Here is a 21,080-nt window from a genome sequence, read left to right on the forward strand (position 1 = left end):
ATCCTGTCTGTGGGATGGGGCATATAAAAGATCCCTTGCTGCTAATCAAAAAGAGTAGCCCATGTGTGGTTCTTAACCATATGTCTGACGCTGTATAATCATAAATAAAATGTGTCGAGTGTGTCGTTGAATAAAACATTTCTTTCTTTACCTTTTATCATGTTACAAATGACATTGTACTCTTTATTACATATATTATACAACATGGAATGTATGGGTTGGGTTCGGTAGCAAACCAAGTAAGACACAACATTTTTCTTGGCATCGACAACGTCCAGTTTTCGGAACACAATGACCGTCGTCGTTCGTAAAGCAAGTAGGCCTACCAGACAGGAAACGAAGAAATATGTGTCACTTCACTGCCAATAACAAAAGACTCGTTGGCGTAAACAGCCATACCAGAGAACTGAATGTACTCTAGTGGTGTCGTTAAACAAAATAATTAAAACTTCATCTTCTTTGACCCAGTCTACCAGACACCAATTTTACCGTGGTGTGGGCTGGGAGATCAGAATGACCAAATTTACAGGGAGTTTTTTTTGTCCATGGATCAAGGAAGTTTTTCAACAAATGTAGTTGGAAACGGTATTAGCAGTTGTGAAGAACTTTAAGTTTAAATGCATTTTGTTTATCTATACAACCATAGTAAAACTTCACCCATCTAGGGCCAAACAGGGAACCCAACATTAATGAAATTCATAACTTTGATCAACCATATAATGACATTTACATAGCATTTCTAGAAGAAGAGATTTTTACAGACCGATTTAATTTTCTCCTTTGGGGTTTTGCCCCTCAGGCTCCTGTGGGTCTGAATGAGAAGATTCACAAATTTGTTTTTTCATATGCCAAGCAAGCTTCCAGTAGAATTTTGTTAGACTGAAAAAAAAAAGTTTAAAAAATAGCTTAATTTTCACCTATTGGAATGAATGAATGTTTAACGACACCCCAGCATGAAAAATACATCGGTTATTGGGTGTCAAACTATGGTAATGCAAACAAATAAAGTGATGATCAACATCAGTATAAAAATTCAAATTTTAAATAAAAACAGTGTAAAGAACTGTGCAAAAATACAAATATTACAGATAGATACCAACTTTTATTCAAAATTTTAATTGTATCCCGAAGAAAGCAAGGGGATTTGTGCTGTATTGGCCATTCTCAAAGAGAATGTTACACACCTGCACCATGGTGAGGTTACAAAACGCACACCTATTGGAGCCCTGCCTTGGAGCCTTGCCCCTCAGGCCCCTAGAGGTCAGAATGACCAAATTCATAATTCTGGTTATACATGTGCCAAAGAAGCTTCCTCTAAAATATGATTAGAATTGGTTAAGTAGTTTTGGGGAAGAAGTCAATAATAATTAATTTATATATACATTTCTCTATATAAATATTGTGAATTCCACCCCCTCCCTACAGCCAAATGGGCAACCCAACATTAATGACATGCACAAATTAGATAAACCATCTATTGGCCTTTACACATATGAAAAAATTGGTTGTAGATTTCTGGAAGTAAAGAAGATTTTTTAAAACTTGGTTTAATATTTCCATTTTATTCCCCATCCTCAGGCTTCTGGGGGATCAGAATGAGCAAATTCACAAATATGTTTCTCCATGTACCAAGGACGCTTCGCACAACATTTGGTTGGAATTAGTCAAGTAGTTTTAGAGAAGAAGTCAAAAATGTGAAAAGGTTACACACAAATGATGGACAAAAGTAAAGTTTGTTTTATTTAACGACGCCACTAGAGCACATTGATTTTTTTTTCTTATCTTAGGCTATTGAATGTCAAACATATGGCATTCTGACACTGTTTTTAAGAGGAAACCCGCTGTCGCCACATAGGCTACTCTTTTACAACAGGCAGCAAGGTGTCTTTTATTTGCGCTTCCCACAGGCAAGATAGCACAAACCATGGCCTTTGTTGAACCAGTTATGGATCACTGGTCAGTGCAAGTGGTTTACACTACCCATTGAGCCACGCGGAGCACTCACTCAGGGTTTGGAGTCGGTATCTGGATTAAAAATCTCATGCCTCGACTGGGATCCAAACCCAGTACCTATCAGCCTGTAGACTGATGGCCTAACCACGATGCCACTGAGGCCGGTTAAATGATGGACAACGATGGATGAAATGGTACACAATAGGTCAAACGAGCCTTCATCTAGGATGACCTAACAAGATATGATTAATGTCAAGCACTTAATTTTATTAAAGCACACATAACTTCAATCAAAGTAAAGACAACAAAAACGTGTTTACTCAAATTGTTTATACATTATTATACATAAATTCTTCCGCTGTCGTCATTTTGATGCCTAATTTATAGAACACTTAATTGATGTGGTGGTACATATCCAATAAAGATTTAACTTTCAAAGACTGTTTGAATGTGATCAGATCCACTGGTTCCCATGACGTGTATTTAACAGACGTCCGTGCTTTCATCATCAGAAACCCATTGTCGGAGAATCGGCCTTTCACTTTGTAGGCATCCAGCCAGACGTAAGGAGCAATTCGATTGGACAATAGCGTGATTTCAAACTCAGTAGGCGACTTCTGTGAAACTTGGGTAATCTGAAATTGGTAAGATGGAATGCTTCATAATCATGGACTTAATATTAGATGTATGTTTTTATTAATATTGACCAATTATGAAGCTGTTGTAACGTCTTTGGAGAAAACTACTTCAAATAAACATGACCGGCCTCAGTGGCGTCATGGTTAGGCCATCGGTCTACAGGCTGGTAGGTACTGGGTTCGGATCCCAGTCGAGGCATGGGATTTTTAATCCAGATACCGACTCCAAACCCTGAGTGAGTGCTCCGCAAGGCTCAATGGGTAGGTGTAAACTACTTGCACCGACCAGTGATCCATAACTGGTTCAACAAAGGCCATGGTTTGTGCTATCCTGCCTGTGGGAAGCGGAAATAAAAGATCCCTTGCTGCTAATCGGAAAGAGTAGCCCATGTAGTGGCGATAGCGGATTTTCTCTCAAACTGTGTGGTCCTTAACCATATGTCTGATGCCATATAACCGTAAATAAAATTTGTTGAGTGCGTCATTAAATAAAACATTTCTTTCTTTCTTTCTTTCAAATAAAGACAGTCTGCTTTAGTTCATCTTTGTGGACCATTCTTTCTTTCTTTCTTTCTATTTATTAATTTCACACCTAGTCTAAAATAAGTGGGTTGATAGAATCAAGGCACAATTATGGACATTCACTAACCACTTACTAACCAACTCACAACTAACCCACTGTCCAGGACAGACAACCCACATAGCTGAGGTGTGTGCCCAGGACAGCGTGCTTGACCCTTAATTAGATATAAGCACGAAAATAAGTTGAAATTAAATGAGTATGGACATTTTATTATTTCTGTTTGGGCTGTGGCATTAAAATTAGTCTGCATGTCTGGAATTTTTTTTATGTTAAGGGACCGTCAAAATCATCGTCCAAATTATTTAAAACTTTAGAACGTCCATCAGACATCAAGTCAGTTTGCCAGCGGGGATAATGTTCTGCTTCTGCTCTAACTGACTCTGCTTGGTTGATCTAAATATATTTTCATTAAAAATTACACCCACCAATTTTATCGTTTATAGATTACGCTGACAACAGCTTATTTCGAGGACTATACATAGTGTAAGTTGGTTGAATGTCGCAATTTAATCATGTCAGTATGGTTTCCTCACCTCGGTCTTCGTTCAGTTTCAGTCCATTCTAACTAATTACCCAAATAAAGCCATAACACTTTTGTCTAACCCATTTATGTCCTGGAGAGGCCATCCAGGCTGTCCCCAGAACAGCGTGCTTGATCATAATTGGATATAGACATGTCAAATACTTTTAAGTAAGTAAACAATTATAGGTCTTCACCAAGTAGACAAAAGGGGCACTTTTCAAATTGTTCAAGGTGCAACTGCCTCCTTGACCCCACCCCATCCTTATTACCTACAGCCCTGATGTCCTTGTTCAAATAACCGATCAAACTAGGCAGAGTTTCTGCCAGAGGGTAAAATGGGTATGGCACCATACCCAAACATGTAGTATTCAGAGGAAACTCATTGCATTTTTCATTAGTGGCTAAGGATCTTTTATATTCATTTTACCAGACAGGGCAGCACATACCATAGCCTTTGATATACCAATCATGTGGCACAGGTTGGGATGGAAAACAAAAACCATCAGATAATGGCTCTATACTGAGGGGATTGGTGTAAATATGAGCCAATACTCCAATTGTGAGCCTAGTACCTGCCAAATTTAAACACTGACCGAATCTTTTAAAAAGCTAAACCTGCCAATATCTGTGCTTTAGCCCATCCCTGAATATCTTTTAAGAGTCAATTTGTTTTGTGAGCTTTCTGAAAGTTGACTACGAAACCAATTCAAGAAGTTAAACCTACCAATATCTGCTTTTAGTCAATCCCTGACATCAAGAACCAAAATCAACATTTGTGTTGTGAGGTGGGTTTTTTTAAAAGATAACTACTAAATGTACCCTAACCTGATTTAAAAAGTTAAACCTACTGATATCTGTGCTTTGGCCAATCCTTGAACATCTTTCATATATGACATTGGTAACCAGGTCGGCGATTGGCTGTCATGTTCCTTGTACAGATAGAAGAAGCATTTCTGTTCGTGGATACAGCCGGCCTCCTTCATCATGTCCGCCATGCTTTTCGTGAACACAATCTCAGCAGATCTGTAGAGCTGAAATCCGTAATCGTGTTCATAATTAAAACATAAAACTGACTACAGTCAAGACTGTCTACAGAGGTCACCACAAGGATCAACTGAATATGACTTTTATATTGGCAAGGCTCTCACTGTCCATTGCCAAATTAGCCAACTGCTAACTTTTATGGAAAATGGTAAGAACATTTAGTCTTTGGCTAATAACATTTCTTTAAATTAACCAATTTTACATTCATTTTTTAAAGAAAATACTCTAAATATCTGTAAATTGGCTAAAACAATATTTGTTCTAGTGTGAGCCCTACATGTATTGATCGTTATAAATATTTTAAAATACTGTCAAAAAAACAAAGATGATGAAATGTGAAATTGTGCATAGATTTCCATGAAACAGAAATACAACATAAAGCATGCATTTGTGTATTGAAGACATATGAAAGAATGGTTTTTACAAACTTTTTCATTGTAAATAATATCTTACAACTTACTGCCTAGTATAAAAATTCAATTAACAGGTATGTCTATAAAGTGACTTGTTATGTTAAATATGCTATATACTTCACTACAACAAGAAGGTCCATAGTATTGTCATTTCACCATCCATGGCAAAATCCTTGATATTTGTTATTGAAAACTGCAAGTTTCCTGTTTCATATTCAAGACCTGTGCCAAGTATTATACATTTTGACACTAATATTTGATACATACGCATTCCTTTTGATGTTAATCACTAAATTCTCTTAGACTTGCTTGATATAATCTATTTAGTTTAGTTTTAAAATGACCAAAACATGTGCATATGCACCAAATTGAACTGTTTACCTTATAAGGAATTTTCCACGTTTTCAAAGACGTAAAACTGTCCCAGGAATACATCTGAATGACCAACTGACCAGCGGTAGCCACAGCAAGTTTGGACATCAGATGGACTGCCTCTGATCGCGGGAATTCACTGTGTAGAATCTGAATAAACGACGAGTCGGGTTGAAATCGTAGATTGCCTGTCGCCGAGTCTCGAACCTCGAGAACCGGGACTTCATCAACCACCACAGACACACTCAGGTTACCACTGGCAATGTACGGTGAAATCAGTGTCGGAGAAAAGAATTTCCTCACGTAATAATGTAACATTTTCCACTTTCCATGGTAATCTGTAAAATATACAAAATGAGAAGGTCCAACAAATCAAAGCAATCATTCCCTGACTGTGACTGTTTATATATTATCAACTAAATCATGTTTTTAAAAATTAATCTGTCTTTTTTGATAATATTGTTGTAACATGATAAAAAAAACCATACAGTCAAGGTAGTTTATGACCATAATAAACTTTTAAATCGTACAATTTAAATTTATATTAAAAAATAACTATAACTTTGTCTCAAAACTGTCCACCTTCAAACAACAAAATTCAAATTATGATAAAAAAAAAAAAAAAATTTAAAAACCTTTAATTGAAACAATTAGTTAGATCTACCGTATTTCTAGCTGAGATCATGTGACCTAGGGAGAAAGAAAGAAAGAAATGTTTTATTTAACGACGCACTCAACACATTGTATTGACGGTTATATGACGTCAGACATATGGTTAAAGACCACACTGACATTGAGAGAGGAAACCTGCTGTCCCCACTTCATGGGCTACTCTTTTCGATTAGCAGCAAGGGATTTTTTATATGCACCATCCCACAGACAGGGTAGTACATACCACAGCCTTTGATATACCAGTCGTGGTGTACTGGCTGTGATCTAGGGAGAAGAAATGCTCTGAAGCAAGACCACCGTTAGAACTTTGAATGGGATATACAGGGTACTCCCTAAGTGTCTTGTGATATCATAATTTATCAGCATGAGTTGATAAAAGTATGAAATCCGAGGCTTGCTTTTTATCATGCATTATCATCCTTTTCATTTATGACAATTGTAAACAATGTCAGTAATGTGGGTTGAATGTCACTATATCTGGCAGTGGTAAACTCGTTTACTAGCAGAACGACAGTGATGTGACATCACTAATGATAGGTTTAGTGCTGAAACGTACACAGTTACGTAACAAAAGAAGTGATATCTCCTTGGAGAATATCGCAGGAGATATCACAAATTACAGTGCCAGCGATATCTCCTACAAAAACCTTTAATGGATGATAAATTAAAAAAAACCTTTACCAATGGAAGCCCATGTTGGAGCTTGCCAGATGTCATTTAACTGCCAGTAGAGGGCGCCCATTGTTAATCCTCGACCATCAGATGTCAAGTCAGTTTGCCAGCGGCGATAATGTTCTGCTTCTGCTCTAATCGACTCTGCTTGGTTGATCTAAAATGTTTTGGAAACTAGATGACATCCAGTGGCGGATCCAGAAAATCCATCCCCAATGACATGAGGTGGAATGATAAGGGAACTTTTGGGGAGGTTTGGAGGTGGATCGTAAAAATAAAAAGAACATTAATATATAATAAAATTATAACTATAGCAAAATTTACAGGGGGGGGGGGGGGGCCCTAGATCTGCCTCTGAAATCAAATATTAAAAAAATCTCATACTGTTCTGTGGCTTGTTATGGTGTGTTTTTTAATAAATATTATAAATGCGTATAATTGTTCTGCTCTTGTGGTTTGCAGATATTTTCAAACAGACTATATTATTGGAACTGTTTTTGGAGTGAATTAGTTGTAGGAAGCTGCAAGTGAAATGGATAACCAGATTTATGCAGAGGACAATAGAATTAATAATGAATGGCCAGAATACATACAAGTAACTGTAGGTAATGCACATAACCAGATCTATGCGGAGGACAATAGAATTAATAATGAATGGCCAGAATACATACAAGTAACTGTAGATAATGCACATATAACCAGATCTATGTGGAGGACAACAGAATGAATAATGAATGGGCAGAATAAATACAAGTAACTGTAGATAATGCTCATAACCAGATCTATGATTATCATCAACTTGAATGCTTGTGTGTAAATTAAAACATAAACCCCTCACCAATTAGAATGTACCAGTGTGTTGAATGTTCATAGTGGTTTAGTCAAAAATGGTCTTGCTTTTTCCATGGGTCATATCACTACATGTATCATGTTTTTTTAACATTTCTTTCTTTCTTGAACATTAAAAAGGTCATGGAATTGCAACTGTATGTCTAAAATAATCTTTTTGTGTGTGTTTCCACGTTGTTAGTACACTCTGTATTGAATGTCAGTGATTTTGTTCAAAACATGGTACAAAAAAGAAATGTTTTATTTAATGACACACTCAACACATTTTATTTACGGTGATATGGCGTCAGACATATGGTTAAGGACCACACAGATTTGAAGAGGAAACCCGCTGTCGCCACTACATGGGCTACTCTTTCCGATTAGCAGCAAGAGATCTTTTATTTGTGCTTCCCACAGGCAGGATAGCACAAACCATGGCCTTTGTTGAACCAGTTATGAATCACTGGTCAGTGCAAGTGGTTTACACCTACCCACTGAGCCTTGCGGAGCACTCACTCAGGGTTTGGAGTCGGTATCTGGATTAAAAATACCATGCCTCGACTGGGATCTGAACCCAGTACCTACCAGCCTGTAGACCAATGGCCTAACCACAACGCCACCGATGTTATTACATGTAAATCAAAATATTTTCATATTAATTCTTTCTGTTTTGTTTTTATATAATGTGACATTTTTACTTTGGTTCAGAATATATCATCTCACCTGCATCAGGTATTGTCTCATCTGTGTCAGGTATTGTCTCATCTGTGTCAGGTATTGTCTCACCTATGTAAGGTATTGTCTCACCATTGTAAGGTATTGTCTCACCATTGTAAGGTATTGTCTCACCTGTGTCAGGTATTGTCTCACCTGTGTCAGGTATTGTCTCACCTGTGTCAGGTATTATCTCACCTATGTAAGGTATTATCTCACCTGTGTAAGGTATTGTCTCACCTGTGTAAGGTATTATCTCACCTATGTAAGGTATTGTCTCACCTGTGTCAGGTATTATCTCACCTATGTAAGGTATTGTCTCACCTGTGTACGACATTGTCTCACCTATGTAAGGTATTGTCTCACCTGTGTCAGGTATTGTTTCACCTGTGTAAGGTATGGTCTCACCTGTGTACGGTATTGTCTCACCTCTGTAAGGTAAGGTATTATCTCAACTGTGAAAGATATTGTCTCACTTGTGTCAGGTATTGTCTAACCTATGTAAGGTATTGTCTCACCTGTGTCAGGTATTATCTCACCTGTGTCAGGTATTATCTCACCTGTGTCAGGTATTATCTCACCTGTGCAAGGTATTATCTCACCTGTGTCAGGTAAATGAGATCCTTGAACTTCTGTTTAGTATCGGGTGTGTCAGGTAGCTGCATGTGCTGTATGACCTCAGACAACATCTCCACTTGGCCTGGTCAATACATAATTAATTAACTGTATGTTTTATGTCCACATTAAGTTCACAGCTGATATTGGCATGCTTCTGACAAGAAAAGAGTGAAAAAGACACATTTTCATGACATTTAATGACCTACATGTGAATATTTACCTCTACCTCATTTTGAGACTGTTTATTATATACTAAAAGGCAAAAGTTATTGTGACATACAAAAGACAAAGATAATTGATGATAAGTTTTTACTGCCATGTATGAAACGTTATAACATGGAAAGAAAAATGTCCGAAGGTATGAACACGAGCAATAGTCCATGAAAAGGGTGCACCTGCCATGTGCAAATGAGCCACATCACTAGAGGGGATCCAGATTGAAGTTCACACAGTCAGTAGCGAGTGTGTCCACCTTGAGTATTGATACAGGCCTGGCACCATCGTCTCATTGAGGCCACTAAACACTGGAGAAAGGGATAGCACAGGCTCTGAGAGTTGCTGGCTGGAACCTGTTTTGCAGATGCATGGTTCAGATTCATGTGTCTTGGCGAGGGGTTGTCATGGATGGTCGGCTGCTACGGGACGGTCCCTGACCTGGTTGTTTTGTTGATATCATTGCCACAAGTGCCATATGGTGTTTCTGTGGATGTTGAATTGACGTGCGATGTCACGCTGCGAGGTCCCAGATTCAAGCATCCCTAGGACTCGCCATCTGTCATTTTCACTGAGCCGTGGCATGATGGAATTGCTAATGGTTTTTCTGACTTCTGACAGAGTGGCATTGATTTGCGACTGAATGTCTGGCCTATTATGGTGAACACTGGACTGCATTTCTCCTGAATATTCCATGTTTCTTGCACAAAGCATGCAATCGCTACAACAGCTGCTTGGTTGCATTTCTTTGAGCTGTTTCTTGCACATTTTATCTGGTTTACATCCATAAATCCATTCACAAATTTATTACTCCAAACAATCCATGTCACCATAACGTTTGCCTCTGAGTATAGAATATAGACACATTGCAGGTTTTGATATGAACGAAAAGGAAAGGAAAAGAATGTTTGGTTTATTTCAACCCACTTGTTTAATCAGTGATAATGGGATTATGATAACAGTATTTAAAAAATGTATTCTAAAGAATATCAAAAGAAACCGGCTTCCACCTAGGTAAGGGTCTCACTTCATGTTTGGATTTACCATAGTTTGACACCAAATAGCCGATATATTTTTAGTGCTGGGGTGTCCTTAAACATTCATTCATTCATTCATTCATTCAGGTAAGGGTCGTTTATATGCACTTTTGAACACACATACCCCTGCATGTGCTGTAACCTCACCATGGTCATAAGAATGGGCAATACAGCACAAATCCCCTTGTTTTCTTCGAGATAAAATTGAAATTTTGAGTAAAAGTCAGTATGTATCTGTGATATTTGTATTTTTTCACAGTTCTTCACACTGTTTTTATTTAAATCTTGAATTTTTATATATTGATGTTGATCATCACTTTATTTGTTTGCATTACCATAGTTCGACACCCAATAGCCGATGTATTTTTTGTGCTGGGGTGTTGTTAAGCATTCATTCATTCATTCATTCATTCAGGAAAGCACATACCATGAATTGTTTATGCTGGGTTGTCATTAAACATTAAATCATTAGGTGAAGTGAGAGTAATCTACATGTACAAATGTATAGGGCACATCAATGGACATCGTTCTTGTAATGTTCTCAAACAAAAGATTTTGAAATAAAATCAAAATAGCTTTATTTAAAATTGGGAGACACATAACTTGTCTGGTTGGCTATGCAATTCCCAATATGCTAGGTGGAACCTAATAATTATTATCCTACTTCCACTTGTAGTTTCTAAATGATGATAGTTTCTATACTGCTACTTTTTATATAACATATACATGTAGTAGAGATCTTATGACCCACTGAATACATTGAATGTTTATTTTAAATCTCTATTCACTGATCAAAATGCAACAGAAAATAAATGTATTCTGCATGGGCCTTCTACCTACCCCTAAAATATGAGAAAGCATTTCTAGCTCTTTTAATTTAGCTGCAGAAGACCATATATTACAGTACTGTACTCTTTTAAAATATGTTTTCAAAATATTCCCTGATATTTCTTAAACTGGTTATAGAACTGTACTGTCTTACCAAAGTTAAAGTTTGTTTTGTTCGACGACACCACTAGAGCACACTTATTTATTAATTATCGCACTACATGTTTCCTCAGTAGCAAGGGATCTTTTATATCCACCATTCCAAAGACAGGAAAGCACATACCACAGCCTTTGATAAAGTTTATTTTGTTTAACAACACCACTAGAGCACATTAATTTATTAATCAGCTATTTGAAGTGAAACATTTGGTAATTTTGACATATAGTCTTAGAGAGGAAACCCACTACAGTTTTCCATTAGTAGTAAGGGTTCTTTGATATGCACCATCCCACAGACAGGATAGCACATATCACAGCCTTTGATATACTAGTCATAGTGCATTAGCTCTAGTGAGAAATAGCTCAGTGGGCTCACTGACAGGGATTGATTGTAGACAAACCGCGCATCAGGGGAATGTTTAACCACTGGGCTATGTTCTGCCCTCAAACTGTCTTACCAAATGCGTGGTGTTGTCGGTGTTCCGCCATTTGTCCCCAGTAGTCGAAGTCGGACTCTTGAAAAACATCTTCCAGAGTTTCTGCATCACACCACGCCTGGACACCAAACTCAGACGCAAACCGTGGAATACGGAATGTGCTGTCCTTGTAGAGGTCGCCCAGGTAGTTGTAGTAGTGAACTATAGAAAACAATACCAGAATCGCGTAAACAGAAATCAATACATGGTAATTTTGACATATTTCGGACAAGATGAATCTCAAGGTGAGTAAAAATAATGCAAGAAATGGGAAGGTCAAGGAAGGGCATGTCTATGGGACTTTCATATCCTTTACATGACTTACGATCGCCATAGTGGTTTCTTGTTTGTCACCCATCCTTATCTCTGAGTCTCCACGCCATCATGGACAAAGATTGGATGACAGAAATTATACACCATATTCATAACTTAATCTTGCCATAATATAATACAATGCAATGCAATGCAATGCAATGCAATGCAATGATATGCTATTTAGTATATACACAACTAACTCTCTCCATAATACTCATTATCAGGATGCTTGGCTATCCATCCTTGTCTGTTTCCACACCATCACTGGGACTGATGACAGAAATAATAAATCCTGTACTTAATCTCACCATAATATTATGTTCATAATACACTGTATGAAATACCATTCTACATGTACACGTGACTTACTGTCTCCATAGTGCTCATCACCAGGGTCCTTGGCCACCCATCCTTGTCTCCGAGTCTCCACACCATTGCTTGGTGAGACGAATTATACACCCTGTATATAATGTATAATATTCTACACATGACTTACTGTCTGTATAATACTCATCACCAGGATTCTTGGCCACCCATCCTTGTCTCCGAGTCTCCACACCATTGCTTGGTGAGACGAATTATACACCCTGTATATAATGTATAATAGTCTACACATGACTTACTGTCTCCATAGTGTTCATCACCAGGATTCTTGGCCACCCATCCTTGTCTCTGAGTATCCACACCATTGCTTAGTGAGACGAATTATACACCCTGTATATAATATATAATATTCTACACACGACTTACTGTCTCTATAATACTCATCACCAGGATCCTTGGCCACCCATCCTTGTCTCTGAGTCTTCACACCATCGCTGGGACTTGATGAGAGAAATTACACACCCTATATATAACTTATATGTTATGTACACTATAAAGTAATATTCTACATGTGACTTACTATCTCCATATAGCTCGTCACCAGGGTTCTTGGCCACCCATCCTTGTCTCTGAGTCTCTATGCCATCACTGATACTTGATGACAGAAATTATACACCCTATATGTAAAGTATAATAGTCTACACATGACTTACTGTCTTCATATAGCTCGTCACCAGGGTTCTTGGCCACCCATCCCTATAACTTATATTTTATGTACCTAGTATATACTATAAAGTAATATACTACACGTGACTTACTATCTCTGTAATACTTATCACCAGGATCCTTGGCCACCCATCCTTGTCTCCGAGTCTTCACACCATCACTGGGACTTGAGAGAAATTATACACCCTGTATTATATATAACATAATTGTACCATAGGGTCTTATGACTTACTATCTCCATAATGCTCATCACCAGGATCCTTGGCCACCCATCCTTGTCTCTGAGTCTCCACACCATCACTGGGACTTGATGAAAGGAATTCTCTTGTGGAGTCTTCACTGAGGACAATCGGTCTGACAGTGTCAATGTACAGTTTGATGTAGTCGTCGTAGTATCGGTGTAGTTTACTTTAGTATTAAACCTGTAAAAGTATAATAGCAGGCCTGTAGGAATGCTATTTGAAGAAGGTGGGGGTAAACATGTGCTGTTAAAAGATTAATGTACTTACTGTCACAACTAGTGTACTTGATGTTACAGTGAAACCTGAGTACAGTACGAACACACTTAACTGAACAGTGTCAGTGTACAGCTAGTGTCATTGTAATCGAGTGTCACAATGACAATAAGGGGTGGGATGTAGCCCAGTGGTAAAATGCTCGCTCGATGAGAGGTCGGTCTGTGATCGATCCCTGTTGGTGGGCCCATTGGGCTATTTCTCATTCCAGCCAGTGCACCACGACTGGTATATCAAAGGCCGTGGTATGTACTATCCTGTCTGTGGGATGGTGCATATAAAAGATCCCTTGCTGCTAATCGAAAAGAGTAGCCCATGAAGTGGCGATGGTGGGTTTCCTTTCTCAATATCTGTGTGGTCCTTAACCATATGTCTGACGCCATATAACCATAAATAAAATGTGTTGAGTGCATCGTTAAATAAAACATTTCTTTCTTTCAATGACAATAATAAAGACTTTGACTTTATTCTCATAAACTGTTTGATTACAGAGTAGACAGGAATGAAATACACACACATGATATATACAAATTAAAGCTGCATACACGCAGAAATTTAACATAGAGGACATACTCTCTCACTCACATATATAGTTCATATTAAGACAGTTTCTTTAAAACATAAATATTTGTACAGTTCATGATATGAAAATATATTAGGATGTTTTCTATATTTCACGGGTATGCTTTTTCTCACATTTAGGCCTAATACTACAGGATCATTACATGTAAATATTTAATGAAATTCATCTCCAATTGATGTAACTAATTTTAGCATTAACCTAATAAAAAAAATGAACCTAACTAATTGTGTCACTTGATGCCTTTGTCACCTACATGTAGCTGCAACTGGTTAAAATGCTAAATACTGAATACCATTAACATTGTAACTTTAATATTATATTTTATATCTAAATAAAGTTACCAATTGTCCCGAAGAGCTTTTTCATTCTCATTGCTTCCAGCCCAAACTATGATAGAAGGGCGATGTTTTAAGTGGCGAATCTGAAGTACAGAACACAGTTTGAGCATTTTTAGTGTGTATCATGAGAACACATTCTTCTTTTTTTGTATTCAACAAGTCCATATACCTGCAATATATGTACATGCTTAGTGATTTCCCTAGAAATTAGGCAAGGCATGGTAGACACAACACTTTTGGGGCATTTTCACCATTTTCGGGGCACTTGTTTTTCATTAAAAATACACAAAAATTAATTGAAATAAACATTAATGTAATTTATGTGCTTGCTTTAATAAATGAATGGCAAAAGATATAAAAGCCACATTTTATTAATTAATAATACCTTTTTGGGTATTTTATAAAGGCAATTTTAGAATTAATTATTGAAAAAGGCTGTTTAATCTCAGGGCAGCATGGTGCTGATTAAGGCAAGATGGTGCTAGACTATTGAAGCATGGTGCTGCACCATGCTAAAACAAGCTAGGGAAAACACTAATGCATCAACTAGGTAAGCACTTCCCTCCAAACTAGCCAATAGAAAAAAAACTAAAATAAAAGTACAAAACCTAGGTCTGTCTAGAACAGTGTATTACACAAGATTGGAATGGACAAATCAAGAAACGAGCATCTTTAATCAATCAATTAACGATTGTCTGTTATTTCTTCTACACACTTATATAAATACAGTTGAATCCCGTTGGCTCGAACCCTGTCGGTGCTCGAGAAAGTGTTTGACCCATCGGGTAGTTCGACCCAACCGTTCAGTTAACATCGGCTATTTCCGTAACATCAGTTAGAAAGTTGAATTAGATACATATTATTCTGGTAACTGCAAACTTAAAAATTTCATCAATGTGTTATATAGCAAAATATCAGAGTGAAATGATTTATTACAAATTACTCCGATTGTGTGATGCAGAAGCCCTTGTCGGCATGAATTAAATGTGTGGCTGCTGAAGTGATGACAGCTGAGTAACTCGCCCATTGTTTCATTGAAAACTCGTCTTGTAGATGTGTTCAGAGTAACGCTTCATGCCGAGGCCATTTTGTGCACTAATTGTTTGATTGGTATCACGGTTCATTGAACAGGTACTGTACCACTAGCTGTACTTGAAAGATCATTACTGATAACCGCTTAACACACAACATTACAGGTATGGCAAAGAAAGGACTGCATGGCTATTGTTGCGATTCTCCGAATCTGAAGGTTGTAATAACCAACTGCGCAAGTGTGGCAACTGTTGGTCCTTTTCGGTGGTTTTCCATATGATATTTGATGGATCACCAGTTCGAGGGAAATATAGCTATTAACACAGACAGGATCGATAATTTAGTTCGAGCAAAGGCTTATAGTCGACCCTGGATGTGTTCAACCCATTATCAGTTAATATATAAAGGGCTTACCGAACAATAAACTCGGGACTTCGTTTTTGGTTCGAGCGTTGCGGTGTGGTCGACCCTTCCAAGGTCGAGTCAATGAGATTCTACTGTACATTTCAATCATACTTACTAATAATAACACTAAAAGTTCATATTTTAGTTTGAATAACACTCAATAAGTACCAATATAAAGTGATGTATCAGATATGATCTTCCCTGACAATTTTATGTTTTACATTCAAAAAATGAACAGACATAGGGCCTACTTGTATTGATACCACCGGACCAATGGGATGACATTGACTTGCAATGAATGTAATGGGAATTTAATTATTATGAGTCAGAAACACAACAGAAGCATTCTTTTAACATTTCACACTACATACATGTTAAATAATAATTATTAATCTATACACGCACAGTTGTCACGGTAACAGAATGGAAAACAATATGAGCATTCCTAAGTCATGCAAAATCCCCATATTTGTACCTGTGTAAAAAGTTAAAAAGAGAGGTTTACAACAAGTTGAGTATTGTATGTTTTTTGTCCTTAGTACTACTTCTAGAAAGAAAATTATAGCTATTAACACAAGTTTATCATGCAGTGTAATATAGCTATTATTACCTGGTATTTCACTTCCTGTTTCACCGTTTTCAGAAAAGGTTCATCAACAGGATACAAGGCAACACTAAACATCAAGTCTTGCCAGATCATGATGCCAAGTTCATCTGTTAAGTCATAAAAATCTTCAGACTCATACACCTGATTTTGGAAAAAACAAAAAAACAAAGGATGAACAAGATCTAATAACAAAATAAACTGTACAAAATTAAATGTCCACCATAATTAATTAAAAAACTATTGGTTGCTCAACTTGCTTCATAATCTGTTAGGGATTATATCAAATTGGATGACAGTTGTCAGTTAACAGACATACAAAAGCAGTCTGCCTTTACATAAAGTTTAAAATACTAGAGCAAATTGATTAATCAATCATCTGCTATTGGATGTCACACATTTGGTCATTCTGACTAGTTTATTTGTTTGTTTTGTTTAACGACACCACTAGAGCACACTGATTAATCAATCATCTGCTATTGGATGTCACACATTTGGTCATTCTGACTAGTCTTCAGTTTATTTGTTTGTTTTGTTTAACGACACCACTAGAGCTCATTGATTAATCAATCATCTGCTATTGGATGTCACACATTTGGTTTTTGTTTGTTTTGTTTAAATTCTGGCTATTGGATGTCACACATTTGGTAATTCTGGGGGCAGGGATGTAGCTCAGTGGTAAAGCACTCTTATATCAAAGGCCCTGGTATGTGCTATCCTGTCTGTGGGATGGTGCATATAATTGATCCCTTGCTACTAATGGAAACATGTTGCAGATTTCCATTCTAAGACTGTATGATAGAATTACCAAATGTCTGACATGCAATAGCTGATGATAAATAAATCAATGTGCTCAGGTGGTGTCGTTAAACAAAACAAACTTTTTTAACTTTGGTGATGCTGACAAGTAGTCATCAGAGGAAACCTGCTACATGTTTCATTAATAGTTACGTACTAGTAGCAAAGGATCTTTTATATGGAATTTATGACAAACAGGACACAATGGCCTGTGATATACCAGTTGTGGGGCATTTGTTTAGATGGGGAAAAAATCAATGGATGTGCCAAAGTGATTCAATCCTATGGCCACACACCTTAGACAAGCACTCTGTGCTAAATACCTAATATAACTAAATTTAATTTATATGTAAGCTATCAGCACTGACCCCTCCACCCCAGACTCTCATGGAATTAATGTGGACTTCTGCTGCTGAGGTAAGCAGACGGCGTAGCCTCTCTTTGGTAATGGTTTCCTGGAAACTGTCAGCAGGAATCCAGTTACTTCCCTTGAAAAACACAGGCACTCCATTTATTTTGTAGTAAAATGTCAAACCTGATAAAACAAAATGAAAAAGAAGTAACATATCTGTGATTAAAATCTTCATATTTCACCTTGTATATGCTAAATTATTTCATTCTTATAATACAGGAAAACCATAAAGAGTAACTGTTCTTAAATAATGTTTAATAAACTTGTTGAACACATTTAATGTGCAACCCTAACATTACCCGTGATTTTCTGAGGCAATGAAGATAAAAAAAATTGGCATTTGCTTCAATGCCACTATCTACTGGGTTTTAAAGTGTCTATTTATCACTGCTGATTCCAAAGTAAAATCATTAATATTTTATTGTATGTTCTGTGTTTTTATTTTTTAAGTGAACCCATAATATGGAGGAGTTTTTTTCCATGGAGAAGGAAGTACGAATGCACCCCATGCAACAACTCTGGACACATTAATGGTGTATGCTATCCTGTATTTAAAAATGTCTATAGGTACATAAATGATATTTTACTACTGATCATTCGGGGTAGTCATTATTCCATAAGCTGATTTATTCTGTGTATTGAACAACCCGTACTCTGATACAAGAACGGAATAAAACATCATCAACACCACCACCACTATCTTCACTACTTTATGATTATCATTACCACCCCCACCATTATTATCATCTTCTTTACTTAATAGTTCTTCACAGCCTTTATGAACATTGTTTTTTAAAAGTAACTTCAGTTTCATCTGACAAAAAATAAATGTAGATGAAATGTTTTGTCATCATCATAACCATCATCATCATCATCATCATCATCACCACCATTATCACCATCATCATCATTATCATCATCATCACCATCATCAGCATAACCATCATCATCACCACCATCATTATTATCATCATCATCACCATCATTATCATCATCACCATCATTATCATCATCACCACCATCATTATCATCATCACCACCATCATCATCATTATCATCACCACCATCATCATCACCACCATCATCATCATCATCATCATCATTATCATCATCATCATTATCATCATCATCATTATTACAATCATGAAGCTGATCATCACCGTTACTTGAATTCTTGGAGGACACAGGCTGCTGTACAAGCTCCACTGTTCTGAAACCAATTCTGACTGATCGATGTGACTCTTCTGTATCACTGCTGCTGGTAAAATTGACTGCCAGATTGTACAGTGTCTGATTTCCATAGCCGTTTGGCCACCATTCATTTATGACGACATTCTAATGAGAAAAAAAATAATACAATATACAGTGAAACACTTCAAAATCAGACCCTCTGTAAACTGGAATTCCATCCAAATCAGATGTTTTTCAGTCCCATTGTAAATATCAGCACAGAATGTAACCATTCTAAACTGGCCAATACACTTAAAACTGGACTTTTTACTTGATCATTTGCAGATGTAATTTGGCACATCAGGAGGGGATAAATTATATTATGCTATTAGACTAACCAATAGATGGTTTCAATTTTGAGGCTCTGTAACTGCTATGCTAAATTGCATTAAAAAAAAACAAGAATATTTTCAATATTTTTTTCTCAAATGACAAAAGGTCTATAAATATATCAATACTCTAGCTATGCAGAATTATAAAAGAACAGTTTTGACAAATCGTTTTCACAGAATTGTAAAATGAAAAGACTTAAACTGGTCTGAAATAAGTAATTATTTTAACAAATATCCAAAAATAAAGTTAAAAGATTTCATATTTTTATGAAGTACTAATATAAAAACACCAATAATTAAATATTTCAAAAATATTTTAATTTTATTGTGTAACTACTACATTATATCCATAACATAATCTACAACATAAAACCATGACAAACCCTTTTGAATTATTTGGCCAGTAAACTAAACAGATACTTATAGAAAAACCTGCCGTGTAAAGTTATGGATGTACCTGTATATCATGTAAGACTATTTATCACCAACATACCGATGGAATCTGTAGAACAAAGCTGAAAACCGTGACACCTTTTGTTAAGGTGACTTGCTGAGATTTGCTGACACTCGTCCCCATCAACTTGACAAGCAAATTACCAAGGACCTGTCCTTGTGAAATCACGTCAAAATATGCAGTGACATTCACACTCCATGTGTAGCCAGCTTTAATAATAATAATAATAATAAATCTATACATGCATATGATTACAGCTCTATAGTCCGAAGGTTCAATGGTCCGAAGGTTCAGTAGTCCAAAGGTTAAATAGTCCGAAGGTTCCATAGTCCGAAGGTTTATAGACCTAACTATAATCACGAAGAATGGCAAAAGACTAGTGTCAAATGTGAACTATTTACAGTAATCACTAAGCGTACCTCTGTGTAAAATGCTTAAGGCAACAGTGTAAGATATACATGTATCTTACAACACGACGATATGATACATGTTGGATATCAATTTAAAGGCATCTGATTGGCTTCTTGCATATAAATCCAAACCATCCATTGAGATTAAGGTTACACACGTCAATTTCTATTGTTAGATGATGTATAGGTCAACAGTGTATATTACGTAAATGCGAGTGCCGTATATAAACTTAGTTCAGAATATGTTTTAATTTGTCTTAAACCTATATTTTAAAGAAAAAGATATGTCAGAAAAAGAATTCTACACTCGTGTCTCCAGCTCTCATGTCAGTTGGATGCCATTTATCTTGCATTTCGTTTACAATTGTATTTGTCTAGCATTCGCATAGCCAGGATTTTATATTGGTGAGGGACCACAATGTCATGGAGGGTCAACCACATTGTTTTTGTGAGTGTCAATAGTGAAGGAAGGAAGAAAGGAAGGAAGGAAGGAAGGAAGGAAGGAAGGAAGAAAGGAAGGAAGGAAGAAAACATTTTATTTATGGCTATATGGCATCGGACATACATGTTGTATGGTTAAGGATCACACAGATATTGAGACAGGAAACCCGCTGCCGCCACTTCATGGGCTACTGCACCATCCAACAGACAGGATAGCACATACCATGGCCTTTGTTACAGCAGTTGTGGAACACTGGTTGGAATGAAAAATGGCCCACCAACGGGGATCGATCGTGCATCAGACGAGCACTGTATTACTGAGTTACGACCTGGCCCCATGTTAATCGGGTGACAGACAAACATAAACAATGTAGTTGGGGGAAAAAATGATGTTTGCTTGGGGAGAGCATAATCC

General features: G+C 36.9%; 1 protein-coding gene across 1 annotated transcript in view; it reads right to left on the reverse strand.

The window, feature by feature from the left end:
- Nucleotides 1-2,265: 2,265 nt before the first annotated feature.
- Nucleotides 2,266-21,080, reverse strand: part of LOC121382379 (beta-mannosidase-like) — a 65,212-nt gene continuing 46,397 nt past the window's right edge. The window contains 13 exon segments of the mRNA XM_041511970.1: nt 2,266-2,588; nt 4,546-4,728; nt 5,536-5,864; nt 6,880-7,027; nt 9,018-9,115; nt 11,729-11,908; nt 13,344-13,508; nt 13,511-13,533; nt 14,551-14,630; nt 16,595-16,732; nt 17,755-17,921; nt 18,959-19,133; nt 19,854-20,023. Coding sequence (XP_041367904.1) covers nt 2,346-2,588; nt 4,546-4,728; nt 5,536-5,864; nt 6,880-7,027; nt 9,018-9,115; nt 11,729-11,908; nt 13,344-13,508; nt 13,511-13,533; nt 14,551-14,630; nt 16,595-16,732; nt 17,755-17,921; nt 18,959-19,133; nt 19,854-20,023 — 2,099 coding nt within the window. The 3' untranslated portion in view covers nt 2,266-2,345.

The sequence above is a fragment of the Gigantopelta aegis genome, chromosome 2, assembly GCF_016097555.1.
Source record: "Gigantopelta aegis isolate Gae_Host chromosome 2, Gae_host_genome, whole genome shotgun sequence".
Taxonomy (NCBI): Eukaryota; Metazoa; Mollusca; class Gastropoda; order Neomphalida; family Peltospiridae; genus Gigantopelta; species Gigantopelta aegis.